Source organism: Hemiscyllium ocellatum, chromosome 1 (genome assembly GCF_020745735.1).
Source record: "Hemiscyllium ocellatum isolate sHemOce1 chromosome 1, sHemOce1.pat.X.cur, whole genome shotgun sequence".
NCBI lineage: Eukaryota > Metazoa > Chordata > Chondrichthyes > Orectolobiformes > Hemiscylliidae > Hemiscyllium > Hemiscyllium ocellatum.
In genome coordinates this window covers 163,928,105-163,942,725 of record NC_083401.1, presented here as the reverse complement: position 1 = coordinate 163,942,725, position 14,621 = coordinate 163,928,105, and the positions used below count along the sequence as shown (strand labels likewise).

The 14,621-nt window shown below is 42.0% G+C and overlaps 1 protein-coding gene across 1 annotated transcript in view; it reads left to right on the top strand.

Moving 5' to 3' along the window:
- Positions 1-1,951: 1,951 nt before the first annotated feature.
- Positions 1,952-14,621, top strand: part of lrba (LPS-responsive vesicle trafficking, beach and anchor containing) — an 866,835-nt gene continuing 854,165 nt past the window's right edge. Inside the window, exons 1-2 of the mRNA XM_060827381.1 lie at positions 1,952-2,025; positions 2,303-2,590. Coding sequence (XP_060683364.1) covers positions 2,324-2,590 — 267 coding nt within the window. The 5' untranslated portion in view covers positions 1,952-2,025; positions 2,303-2,323. The remainder of the gene's footprint in view (positions 2,026-2,302; positions 2,591-14,621) is intronic.

The window sequence follows — 14,621 nt, the reverse complement described above, 5'->3', positions numbered from 1 at the left end:
GAGGGACTTGGGGGAGGGGTGTTGGGAATACGATAGGTGGAAGGAGGTTAAGGTGAGGGTGATAGGCTGGAGTGGGGGTAGGAGCAGAGAGATCAGGAAGATTGCAGGTTAGGAAGGTGGTGCTGAGTTCGAGGGTTGGGACTGAAACAAGGTAGGAGGAGGGGAAATGAGGAAACTGGAGAAATCTGAGTTCATCCCTTGTGGTTGGAGGGTTCCTAGATGGAAGACGAGGCGTTCTTCCTCCAGCCGTCGTGTTGCTATGGTCTGGCGATGGAGGAGTCCAAGGACTTGCATGTCCTTGGTGGAGTGGGAGGGGGAGTTGAAATGTTGAGCCACGGTGGGGTTGGGTTGGTTGGTCCAGGTGTCCCAGAGGTATTCTCTGAAATGTTCCACAAGTAGGTGGCCTGCCTCCCCAATATAGAGGAAGCCAGATCAGGTGCAGTGGATGCAGTAAATGATGTGTGTGGAGGTGCAGGTGAATTTGTGGTGGATATGGAAGGATCCCTTGGGGGGAGGTGCGGACGCAAGTTTGCATTTCTTGCGGTTGCTTTGGTAAGTACATTAAAGGTGAGGCTATAATGAAATGACGTATCTGAGAATAATCATTATTGTCATGAGTTGTGCACAAATTGTGCTGAATGTTCCAAAAACAGCAAATAAATAAATAACCCAATAAATGTATTGTTTGAAAGATAGAAGCTGGGAGAGTATTTTTTACATGGAATACAATGTACATTACTATAATCTGTCTTGCAGGGAGGTGTTTTTAAAAATAACATCTAAAAGACTATACCTCTTCCTTTGAACAGGACTGAATTATTAAAGAGATTATATACTCAAAACTTCAAAATTGGGCTCGATCCTTCTTAATCAGATAAGAAGTAGTAACACTCATCGATTAATTTTTTGACTAAGAAAGATGAAAGAAAGGATGCCTTTCATGATCTTAGAATGGCCTGAAGAAATTTAATCATCATTATGCATACTCCTTCTGATAGCAGGTCCATGTCACAGTCTTTTTTTCCATATCTTTCTGTTCTGTAACAGACTTTTAAACTTTCCAATAACTTGCGTCTGTTTCAAGCTACCCAGCTTTGGCTTTCTCCATAATATCCCCATTCTTCTGTTTCATTTTAAATTGTGTCCAATCTCTGTATCTTTTGCTAATTACCTTTACCAACTTTTTTTCCCCGTGGTTCATGTCACTCAACAGTCTATTCCAATGATAATTTTGAAAGTATGCAATGGTTACAGCTTTGGAGAAAACCGCCGTGTAACTCTTCAAAATGATGCCCCTACGTCCACCTTGGGGGGCGGGGGAGGTGTTTAACATTTCAGTTTAAAGGTGACACCTCTCATGCATTACACACTTAGTACTGTTTGCTGACTGCCACGGTTCTTGCTGACTCACATGGGCTGATATCAATCAACTGCCTCAAATATATGTACAAATACTTCTGCAGCCTCACCTGTTTTAAACCTACAACCTCTGCTGATTGGACCACATTTGAAATATTACCCCTTCCATTTACATTTGCGAACTGTATTTATTTTAATTTTCAGATTTCCACCAGTACCAGCAATAGTCAGTTAAACGATCACGCTTACTAATGACAAACTGGGGAAAAATTAACTTTACTAAAGTTCATGCGACGTGAAAACGGGTAAAGCTACCCAAGCAGCAGATGGCGCTGCCTTGGAGGTTCAGGAAATCTGAAGGGCGATTACTATCTCCCCCTCCCCGAGCATCCTCACTCCTCTTGTTTGTCTCCCGTCCAACACTCCTCTCACCTTCCTCCTGCGCTGCTCGCATACTCCCATCCCCAGAGCAGCAGCGCCACGCTTCCGCCTCTACCTGCGCCGCGCTGTCGCACCTGGGCCGACACCTGCGCCGCGCGCCCATGCGCACTGGGCTCGTCCAGCCTGGCCGCGCGGCGCGCGTGCGCTCGCGCGCTGTCGGAAGCTCGAGCTCGTCGCTTGACGCTGTCATGGCGGCGCGAGGGGAACGAGGAACAGAATCCAGCCGTTAGTGCGCGAGACCTCTGGCCGTTTTTTTCAAACCTACCTCCCGCCCGATCGACACGGCGCGAGCTGCGAGTTTGCCAGGAGGTGGAGTGGGGTGGGGTGGAGTGAGGAGGGGGACAGCTCGAGGCTCGCGAGTGGCAGCGTCTGACACCAGCTCGAGCAGGTTGTGTCGAGCCACCCGAGCCGAGGCGAGCCTGTGCCTGGATCCCGACTGAAGTTGTCTGCCGGCGGGTTGTTTTTTTTTGCTTTTGCCTATTCATTTCCCCCCCCCCTTTAGGTCTCCCCGGGGTGGATCGCTATGTCGAGCGAGGGTGACCGTCCGCAGCTCGCGGACGCCGAGGGAGGCCAGGCTGCCACGGCACCGGGGGAGCGAGCGGCGGACAAGGGTCATGCCTCTCAGCCGTTCGGCGCCAGGAGCTCACCGGACGGCGATGCGGCTGTCTCCCTGGGCCTCAACCCGCCCGTACCTATTCGTGGGATCCGAATGAAATTCGCCGTGCTGTCAAGTCTCATGCAAGCCGGTGAAGTGACCCATCGTGACATCGTGGAGACCATATTTAACCTGGTAAGAGAGCGGTCCCCCCCCACCCCTCCCCCCGGTAACTGCTTCACTCTCGCCCACTCCACCACACCTGAGTTACTGATAAGCAGGGGCAGTGCTCTCTCACACTCCTTTTTTTTGCATCTCCCGAATTTCAAAGTTTAATTTCTAAAGTGTACCGATTTTTGCTTAATCGCCTTTCGGTACTCTAAAATCATTCGAGGTTGTAAGTTTTGACGCTTGACACAGCCCAGCCTGCTTGTTGCACGGCGCACTGGTGCGAGGAAACTTGCTGCATTTCTGGTTTTGATTGCGTTTCAACGAGTTGCATTTTTGCATGTGGTGAAGATCCTTCCATAAGGTTCTGCCTGCGGCCTAAAGATGTGAACACCTGATGGCTGGGTGTGAGAATCGCAGACGCGGAAGTGAAATTACAAATTCGACCACGGTGTATTGGACTTCAGTACCGTGTGTGGTATCAGGTAACATTTGGGAGGGCACTGGGAAAACGCCTTGTCACTGATGAGTTTCCTATTCAAATTGGACCCATCAGTGCTACCCTTTGTATCGATTTAATGTTCAGTATTCTACTTAACTTCACACGCATGGCATTGTACAATATTGCAATTTCGTAATAAGTTGTGCAACACAGTTGCGTGTTTCAATCAGAAGTTATTTTCTCCAATGGTAATTTTGATTTCCTGTGCTGGTAAGAGTCAGTTTTGTACCATGATTAGAGTCAAAAATTGTGGTGCTGGAAAGGCGCAGCAGGAGAGTGGACGTTTCGAGTGTAAGCTCTCCATTGGGGGTGGGAGGAGGAGTTGAGAGAAATGAGAGTGGGACGGGTGGGACTCGGGTAAGGTAGCTAGGAAGACGATTGGTAGGTGAAAGTGGGGGATGATGGTGAAAGGTAGGAGTGGAGGGTAGAGTGAATCGACAGGAAGGAAGATGGACAAGTAGGACAGTTCAAGAGTACTTGGAGTGTTGGATCTAGGATAAGGTGGAGGAAGAGGAGATGAGGAAACTGGTGAAATCGACATTGTACCATGACTGCCCCTCAAAGTAAGATTTAATTTTTTGGTCAAGTAATTCAGAGTTGGGTGCCATGAAAACAGAATTCTAGTTAAGGTCTTCCTTGTGCATTTTAAAGAAAGTGAGTACACTAATGCAGAAGGTCATTGACCAAAATAGAACTAGAGTGTTTTCATTATGCTGTTTACTAGACTAATTCTAGGAAAATTACAAAATTGAAGTACTGTGCATGTAACCTTAATGGGAAATTAATCTCATATTAACTTTTATAATGTTACTATTAAACGGTTCACAGCCTTAAATTTTGCAACAAAATGTAAAAATGATTAGGGATAATTCAATAGCATTAATTCAATGTTGCTTGTGACATATATGACAACTTAGAAAATTACATTAATCATTCACCAGAAAAACAACTGAACTCACCACATAAACACTGGCTGCAAGAGCAGGTCAGAAGTGAGGAATACTGCGGCGAGTAATTCACATCCTGAGTTCTTAAAGCCTATGCACCATCTACAAGTCAGGAGTGTAATTGAATGCTCCTCACTTGCTTAGCTGAGTGCCGCCCCAACAAAACTAAAGCTTGACACCATAAAGGACAAAACAGCCCACTTGATTGGCACAACATCCACAAGCATCCACTCTCTCCTCCACTGACGCTCAGTAGCAGCAGTGTGTACTATCTATAAGATGTACTGCAGAAATTCACCAAAAATCCTTAGCGCCTTCCAAACCAATGACCACTTCCATCTGGATAGTCAAGGGCAGATATAAGGGGACACACTGCCTTCAAGTTCCCCTCCAAGCCACTCAGCATCCTGATTTGGAAATATATTGCAGTTCTTTCACTGTCACTGCGTCAAATCCTGGAATTCTCTTTCTAATGGCATTGTGGGTCAACCCACAGCATGTAGACTGCTGCTCACCACCATGTTCTCGAGGGCAGCTAGGGACGGGCAATAAAATGCTGGCCTATCCAGTGATGCCCACATCCCACAAATGAATAAAAAGGAAGTGCGTAAAATAGTATCAGTTTGCTGCAAATAGCAATATGATAGCAATGTCTCAGTTAAGTATCTTAAGTGAACCCCAGTGTTATAGAATTTGTGACTTAAAACAGATAAAAGGTGGATAATTCCCCAGGACCTGATCAGGTATACCCTAGAATTTTGTGGCAAGCTAGTTGTTGGGCTCCTTGCTGCGATATTTGCATCACTGATAGCCACAGGTGAGTTGCCGGAAGACCTAATGTGATTGAGTTTTTTGAAGAAGGGTAATCCAAGATGGAGGATGGGAAAAATTTCTGATTCCAACAGGCTGTTCCTTTTTCTTTGAAGTATTTTAGGTGTTGGAGGTGATTTCCTCGAATTCCAGGAGCAGCAATTACTGTTTTACATCCTGTTGCATTGTTTTGGAACTTTGGAGGAAAATAAAGGTAAAACAACACTTTTAAAAGTGAGAGGAACAGACGAAGGAAGCACATGGTGAGGTCAGTGAGGGGGAGAGAGAGGGAGAAAGAAACCCAAACTGCTACTTGACAAGATGATCAGAGGATTCGATAGGGTAGACAGTGAAAGTCTTTTTCCAAGAATGATGAAGCCAGCTTGTACAAGGGGGCAGAACTACAAATTAAGGGGTGATAGATTTAAGACAGATGTCAGTGGCAGGTTCTTTACTCGAGAGTGGTAAGGACATGGAATGCTCAGCCTGCCAATGTAGTCAACACAGCCACAATATGGAGATTTAAACAATCCTTGGATAAGCACATGGTTAGTGTAGGGGGATGAGCTGAGAATAGTTCACAGGTCGGTGCAACATCGAGGGCCAAAGGGTCTGTTCTGCACTGTATTGTTCTATGTTCTATATAGCAGTGAACCTGCACAGTTACTGCCTTTGCTGTGTGAATGTATTGCTAGACATTGGAGTGCGTCTGAGAAAATTAACAATAGTGAAATTCACAACTAATCTTGGAGGAACCTGTTTGGGAGAGGTTGCAGCACAGAAACAGATAAGTGAATATTTTAAGTGTAGCCTTGCAGTAAGTCTGCAGTAGTAAGTAGAGTGGGTACTTTCTTGATTTATATGTTGTGTTGAGATATGTCTCTTGATTAAACTTAAAAATGTAAGCCATAAGTATTAATTTAACCTGGAGCAGTGTTGTAAAGGAATAAAATGGAGCTATTTTCTTGGTCTGTAGATTGGAAGAAGCAGAAATGGTCTTTAGTAGAGTGATATGCTCCTCTTGTGGGATGTGAGAGAGTTTAGGGAGAGTTTTGCTGTTACCGAGGATTATATCTGCAATAAATGCTGTTGGTTGCCCATCCTATCAGATTGATCGGATCAATTGCAGAGACAGTTGGGGCAGTGAGGAATTTACAAGAGCAAAGGAATGTGATGGATGATAGTTATAGGAAGGGAGAAAAGTTTAGGGTGTAGGTTTGCTCGCTGAGCTGTAGGTTTGATATCCAGACATTTCATTACCTGGCTAGGTAACATCATCAGTGGTGACCTCCAAGTGAAGCGAAGCTATTGCCTCCTGCTTTCTATTTATATCTTTCTCCTGGATGGGGTTTCCTGGGGTTTGTGGTGATGTCATTTCCTGTTCGTTTTCTGAGGGGTTGACAGATGGTATCTAGATCTGCGTGTTTGTTTATGGCGTTGTGGCCTCTAGGAATTCTCTGGCATGTCTTTGCTTAGCCTGTCCCAGGATAGATGTGTTGTCCCAGTCGAAATGGTGGTTTTTGTTTTCATCCGTGTGTAAGACTATGAGGGAGAGAGGGTCGTGTCTTTTTGTAGCTAGCTGGTGTTCGTGTATCCTGGTGGAATACATGATTCCGAGGGGTCGGAATTCTAGTAGCACACAAACCCACCAACACTCTCAAACAGAAACTAACAAACTTAAAAGACCCAGTACAACCCATGGACAAAACCAACATCATCTACAAAATTCCATGCACGGACTGCCACAAACACTACATAGGACAAACAGGAAAAAAGTTAGCCACCAGGATACACGAACACCAGCTAGCCACAAAAAGTCACGACCCTCTCTCCCTCGTAACTCTACACACGGATGAAAAAAAACCACCATTTCGACTGGGACAACACATCTATCCTGGGACAGGCTAAGCAAAGGCATGCCAGAGAATTCCTAGAGGCCTGACACTCCAACCACAACGCCATAAACAAATGCATAGATCTAGATGTCATCCATCAACCCCTCAGGAAAAAAAACAGGAAATTACATCACCACAAACCCCAGGAACCCCATCTAGGAGAAAAATATAAATAGAAAGCAGGAGACAACAGCTTTGCTTCACTTGGAGGTCTCCACTGATGATGTTACCTAGCCAGGTAATGAAACATCTGGATATCAAACCTACAGCTCAGCGAGTAAACCTCAACCTGAGCTACAAACCTTGCAATCTCCTTAAAATGATGGAAGTTCAACACTTGGCCAGTGCTCTGTTGCTGACTGGATATTCCTATACCTGTAGCAAACAAATTTACACAGAGCAGACCTGCAAAAGCATTGACTAACTAACCAGATTGCGTTTTATTTAATCAGGTTGTTTCAGTAATGAGCAGTATGTAACGGCTGTTTGTAATGGTTTGCTCATCGATAGGTGGTCCTCGCTGTGGGAAGCTTATCAGCATTATTGAGTCGCATGTAATTGGTTGGTTAAATTCCGACTGCATGGTTTTGGTCCTATGCATTTGAAAGTGACTGGGGTTAGACTTTGTCAACTTGTGACTGTACACAATGGAGTTGGGCAAATGGTGTTCCCTTTGGTGAAACGTTTCCATTGTGTTGGGTGAACAGTTATAATAGTCTTGCAGTTATGGTATGTATTGGTAGATTTCCATGCAAGTTCAAAAACTCTGCATCGTATTAGTTTGTGACCTTGTCTTTATGACTTTATTAAATATGGGGCTGTAAGTTGGATTTTGTGGTCATTGGTAAATAAACAGTGCCTGCTGTTTGTTATCCTTACATCTGTGCACAGACATTTTGAGCAGCAACTTAGTAATTGAGTCGAGTAAGTGGAAACCTTTACATGAAGTCTGGGTAGGTACAGATTGCCTTTTCATCCAATGAGCTGAAGAAGCTGTTCTGAAGTTTGCAGTATGTGAACCAGGAAGTACAAATTAGAATATTTCAGCCAATGTAAACTACTGTACCGAAGGAAAATAGAGGGAAAGAAACAGGATATTGGAGAAAAACAGTTTAAACAAGACATTTTTTGAAATATCCAACAACAATGAAATAGTGAAAGAATGATCGTTAATTTTTGTACATTTTCAGAATTTATTAAAACGAATTTCCTGAGGGAAGTTGGTAGTAATTAAAGTTATGTCATTAAAAATTCACTTGCTGTTGAATGGGTAAACTTTATCTTTTTGGCACCTTTTAAAAGGTAAGTAACTGATGAAACACCATGCTTTTAATGTGCTTGAATACTTGAATCTGAGTTATAGGTATGGCAAAACATGAGGGCTTTGGCATTGCAGAATGCAACTTGATTTTGCATTTAACTGCATATGAATGCTGAAAGTTGCTTACGGATTGACTCTTAATGGTGAATGGTAACAACAGAAGTTATTTCTATTGCAAATCCTGGGCCAATATGTATGAGAAAAATTACCATAATACACCAGTAATATCTACAATTTGTTTATTCTGTCTACCTGACATTGTTATAATCTCTCTGAAAGGTAGAGCTTGTCATAAGATAAAGCCACAAATGCATAGCTCCATCATCTGAGACAGTGCTATCATAACATTTTGGCTGTGATTTTTTTTTTGCTTCTGAATATCAGAAATGTTGGCCTGTCCTGAACAGTTTCTGATCATTTCCAATAGTGCAACAGGACTTAATTTGATGCAAAACACTTAGCAATGTCATAAGAGCATGAAAGATTTTGCATTCTTTCTTTCTTTTGATCAAATTATAGTGCATGTTGTTAGTTTAACATTTTAATTTGATCACCAACATTTTTTTCATTTTACTCTTTAAAAATGTGGTCACAAGATTTTTGAATCATAGAATCCCTACAGAATGGGAGAAGGCCTTTCAACCAGTTGAGTCTACACCCACCCTCTGCTGAGCATCCCACTCAGACCCACCCACTATCCTTTTCCTGTAACATCATATTTCCCACGGCTAATCCATCCACCCTATACATCCTTGGACACTATGGGTAATACAGTATGGCCTATCCAAATAAGCTGCACACCTTTGGACTGTGGGAGGAAATTGCTGCACTCAGAGGAAACCCACACAGACATGGGGAGAATGCAGATGCATTTTGTAGGTGAATTTGTCTAATTCTTGTCTGATATGCAAAATAATAATATACTACTTAGACTATGAAGTGGGGCAAGAAAGAGGGAGAATTGCAGAATTACACATCATTTTCTGAGCATTGATTTATTAATTCACTTTTAAAGTAAATGATATCTTGTAATTCCTTTGTTTTTTGACTCTGTTGGTCAAAAATAATGACAAAAGCTTGAGGATGGACAAATAGTGATGTTGCCACCTTTCTCTTTTATCCAAAAAAAGTTAATGATTGTAATTTCATTTCATCCTTGTTGCATTGAAAATGATGTGTTCAGTTTGGTTACATTTTTGTTACATTTTCATTATGTTGGGGCAAATAGACTTGGGTGTTGGCTGCTGGCTGAAAGAGAAAAATATAATTGTTGGTGGCAGCACTGATAGTGCAAAATAAAAAGCAAAAAGAAAAAAATGTTGAACAAGACAGGAGGAAAGAGCTGAAGCAGTATGTCAGTAAATAGGCTAAAATAAGGGAAAATGGGAAAAAGAATCAAATCCTCTTTATCTCAAATGTTTGCTGCATTTCTAACCACATTGATAGATTGATAGCACAAATGGAAATAAATGTGTATGATGGGCTTTGCAGGGACGTGACTGCAAAATAAGTAAGGCTGTGGACTGAATAATTAAAGATATTTGGCATTTTGGAAGATTAGGGAAAAAAGAGAATGTTTGGTAGTTGTGCTAATAAAAGATGAGATTGGTATATTGTGAAAAATGGTCTTGGTTTAGAAGATTAAAATGTTAAATTAGGTTAGGTTGAGTTAAGAAAAGCAAGTTACTGATGAAGTCCATAGTTCCAGCAACCGCTATGTTACAGGATAGTACTAATTTTAAAGAAAAAGCTTGAAAAAATGAAACTGCAATAGTTGAGGAATTAGGGAAAATTTTAGAATGCAGTCAAACTTAACTTAAAAGGAAAAAATTAGAAGATGAAAGTAAATTAGCAAGAAGTATAATTAGAGTGTAAGAACTAAGCATCAAACCCTGAGAAGAAGATACTGAAGTCAGTATTGGGAAATAAGGAAATTGACAAGTATTTTGTCTGTCTTGTTAGTAAAAGACAAAAAAAAATCTGAAGAGTACCAGAAAATCAAAGGAAGGGTATAATTTAATAATCAGAGATCAGTGCTTGATGCTCAACTATTATCGGAGAAAATAGTTTCAAGCAAACTAATGGCACAATAGACTGCATGTCTACTTGACTGAATTGCTTTCATCAAAGGACCTTAAAAGCAGGAGAATGAATGCACTGTTTGTAATCTACCATTTCCAGTTTCAGGAAAGATCCTGGCGGATTGGAATACCACATATATAACACCTCTATCAATGAAGGGAAGCAGAAAAATGTAGGTCAGTTAGCATAACGTGTATAATTGGGAAAATATTGGTATCCATTATTAAGGAATTTGTAGCAGGACATTTAAAACATCATAATAGAATCAAGCCAACATGGATTTATGAAAGGGAAATTATGTTTGACAACCTTTTTGAGGCTGTAATAGCAGGTGGATGAAGACAATTCATATTTATCGTAATGTATTTGTACGTTCAAAAAAAATTCAATAAGGGTTTACGTAAAAGGTTATAATTCTACATAAGAGCTCATGCTGTGGATAATATGAGCATGGATATTTTCCAAACAATCTCTTCCAAAATGTTGTCCCACACCTGTGAAGCAGGTGGGACTTGAACTTGGGCTTCCTAGCTGATAGGGACACTGTGCCGCAAGAGGATTGATGTGGAGGAGGTGCCACTGTTGGACTGGGGAATAAGGTCAGACGTCAAACAGCAACAGGACATAGTACGACAGGTTTCTTTGAAATCGCAAGATTTTGGAGTCCTGCTCCTTTGTCAGGTGAAGTGAGTTGATAGTTCACCTGATGAAGGAACGTCACTCTGAAAGCATGCGATTTCAGATAAGCCTATTGGACTATAACCTGGTGTCATGTGACTTCTCACCTTGGTTCCTGATGAAGGACTTATGCCCGAAACGTCGAATTTCCTATTCCTTGGATGCTGCCTGACCTGCTGTGCTTTAACCAGCAGCACATTTTCAGCTCTGATCTCCAGCATCTGCAGACCTCATTTTTTTTACCACAAGACCATTGTGTTAGCATGGAGACATTTTCTAACCATCCTGTTCAGAGAAATTATAAATGTCGTGGACCTCTTGTGGCATGGATAAAACTACCACTGTGCTATGAGAGTCCCAATATTAGCATGGTTAGAGAATTAACTAATTTCAGGTCATCAACTGTAAATAATGGAGTGCTATAGGGATCAATGCTTGATCTTCAATTAATTATCATTGATATTAATGATTTTGCTGAAATGTATTTAGGACTGAATGTATTTTGCCAATTTTTGACACTTTAAGTTTGAAAGTAAATTTTGAGGAGGACACAGAGTTTGTAAAGCCATGTAGATTAGGTGGGGGGGTGGGGGGGGGGTTATGGGAAAAGACCTGACAAATCGAGTATAATTGGAAAATGTGAAATTGTCCACTTTGGAAAATAAAATATTCAAATGAAGGGAAACTGCAAAACACTCCACAGAGGGTTCTAGATGCCGTTATGCAGGAGGTACAAGTTAACATGCAAGTACAGCAAATAGTTAGGAAGACCTTTGGGATGTTGGCCTTTGTTGCAAGGAGTAGCAATAGTAAAGTAGGGACATCTTGATGCAACTATGCACTTGTATTATATTTAGGGAGAGATATACTTGTATAACATCCTGGGATGAAAGGAGGTCTTGAGGTATGATTGAGCAGGTTAAGCCTATGCCCACTCCCCACTGGGGTTTTGAAGAATTAAAGGTTATCTTATTGAGTCTTATGAGATGCTGAGGGATGTGGTAGTTTCTCAGAGGATGTTTTCCCTCCATGGGTGCTAACTCAGTTGATTGGACAGTTATAATGCAGAGTGATGCCAACAACATTGGTTCAATTCCTGTATTGGCTGAAGTTACCATGAAGATCCCACCTTCTCAACCTTGACCCTCACCTGAGGCTTTGTGAATCTCTGGTTAAACCATCAATTGTCTCTCAGTAATGAGAGAACAACTTTACGGTTTATGATGACTTTACGGTCAATGATTTTATCTTTAGCTAACAAACCTTTTGTACTTGTGTTGACATATTGGTCTTTTGGACTTGCTCAGAAGCTGAATGTACTCAATTATAATAAATACTGTATTAAGCTTAAGACCACAACATACACACAAAACATTTATTTCTTATGTATTGCAGTATTTAAACGGGTACAATGCACAGGCATATGTTAACAACAGATTTAAAAAAAAACAGATTCAGACCTTTGTGCATCATCCTGCACGTACTTTCCACAGACTGACGAGGACACAGATAATCACATGTATGTCTCCGATTTCAATCTGATTTAAATTTTAAAATTGACAGTGTTTATTACAATGGCACTCACTTTTTTTTGTCCGTATGCAGCCTTAAGTTGGAAGTCCCACATTAATTTTCAAAGAATGTCTTCTGTCTGATTGCAAGTTTTCCTGACTTCCCGTTAGCTGAGTATTCTTTAGTTTTCAGGTGAAAAATGGTCTCTCTTTGCAATGAATGTGCAGGTGTACACACATGCAATTATAAGCAAAAGCCTTTATTGCAAGGACATTTGAGTACAGGAGCAAAACTTTTTTGTTTCAATTGTATGGAACACTGGTTCAACCAGTCATAGAGATGTACAGCATGGAAACAGACCCTTCGGTCCAACCCGTCCATGCTGACCAGATATCCCAACCCAATCTAGTCCCACCTGCCAGCACCTGGCCCATATCCCTCCAAACCCTTCCTATTCATATACCCATCCAAATGCCTCTTAAATGTTGCAATTGTACAGCCTCCACCACATCCTCTGGCTGCTCGTTCCATACACGTACCATCCTCTGCATGAAAACGTTGCCCCTTGGGTCTCTTTTATTTCTTTCCCGTCTCACCCTAAACCTATGCCCTCTAGTTCTGGACTCCCCGACCCCAGGGAAAACACTTTGTCTATTTATCCTATCCATGCCCCTCATAATTTTGTAAACCTCTATTAAGTTCACTCCTTAGCCTCCGACTCTCTAGGGAAAACAGCCCCAGCCTGTTCAGCCTCTCCCTGTAGCTCAGGTCCTCAACCCTGGCAACATCCCTGTAAATCTTTTCTGAACCCTTTCCAGTTTCACAACATCCTTCCAATAGGAAGGAGACCAGAATTGCATGCAATATTCCAACAGTGGCCTAACCAATATCCTGTACCACTGCAATATGACCTCCCAACTCCTCTACTCAATACTCTGACCAATAAAGGAAAGCATACCAAATGTCGCCTTCACTATCCTATCTACCTGCGACTCCACTTTCAAGGAGCTATGAATCTGCACTCCAAGGTCTCTTTGTTCAGCAACACTCTCATTAAGTGTACAAGTCCTGCTAAGATTTGCTTTTCCAAAATGCAGCATCTCGCATTTATCTGAATTAAACGCCATCTGCCACTTCTCTGCCCATTGGCCCATCTGGTCCAGATCCTGTTGTAAACTGAGGTAACCCTCTTCACTGTCTACTACACCTCCAATTTTGGTGTCATCTGCAAACTTACTAACTGTACCTCTTCCAAATCATTTATGTAAATGACAAAAAGTAGAAGGCCCAGCACTGATCCTTGTGGCACTCCACTGGTCACAGGCCTCCAGTCTGAAAAACAACTTTCCACCACCACCCTCTGTCTTCTACCTTTGAGCCAGTTATGTATCCAAATGGCTAGTTCTCCCTGTATTCCATGAGATCTAACCTTGCTAACCAGTCTCCCATGGGGAACCTTGTCGAACGCCTTACTGAAGTCCATATAGATCACATCTACTGCTCTGCCCTCATCAATCTTCTTTGTTACTTCTTTAAAAAACTCAATCAAGTTTGTGAGACATGATTTCCCATGCACAAAGCCATGTTGACTATCCCGAATCAGTCCTTGCCTTTCCAAATACATGTACATCCTGTCCCTCAGGATTCCCTCCAACAACTTGCCCACCACTGAGGTCAAGCTCACTGGTCTATAGTTCCCTGGCTTGTCTTTACCGCCCTTCTTAAACGGTGACACCACATTTGCCAACCTCCAGTCTTCTGGCACCTCATCTGTGACTATCGATGATACAAATATCTCAGCGAGAGGCCCAGCAATCACTTCTCTAGCTTCCCACAGAGTTCTCGAGTACACCTGATCAGGTTGTGGGGATTTATCCACCTTTAACCGTTTCAAGACATCCAGCACTTCCTTTTCTGTAATATGGACATTTTGCAAGATGTCACTATCTATTTCCCTACAGTCTATATCTTCTATGTCCTTTTCCACAGTAAATACTGATGCAAAATACTCATTTAGTATCTCCTGCATTTTCTGTGGCTCCACACAAAGGCCGCCTTGCTGATCTTTGAGGGGCCCTATACTCTCACTAGTTACCCTTTTGCCCTTAATAGGTTTGTTAAAAACCCTTTGGATTCTCCTTAATTCTATTTGCCAAAGCTATCTCATGTCCCCGTTTTGCCCTCATGATTTCCCTCTTAAGTATAGTCCGACTTCCTTTATACTCTTCTAAGGAATCACTCAATCTATCCTGTGTGTACCTGACATATGCTTCCTTCTTTTTCTTAGCCAAACCCTCCATTTCTTTAGTCA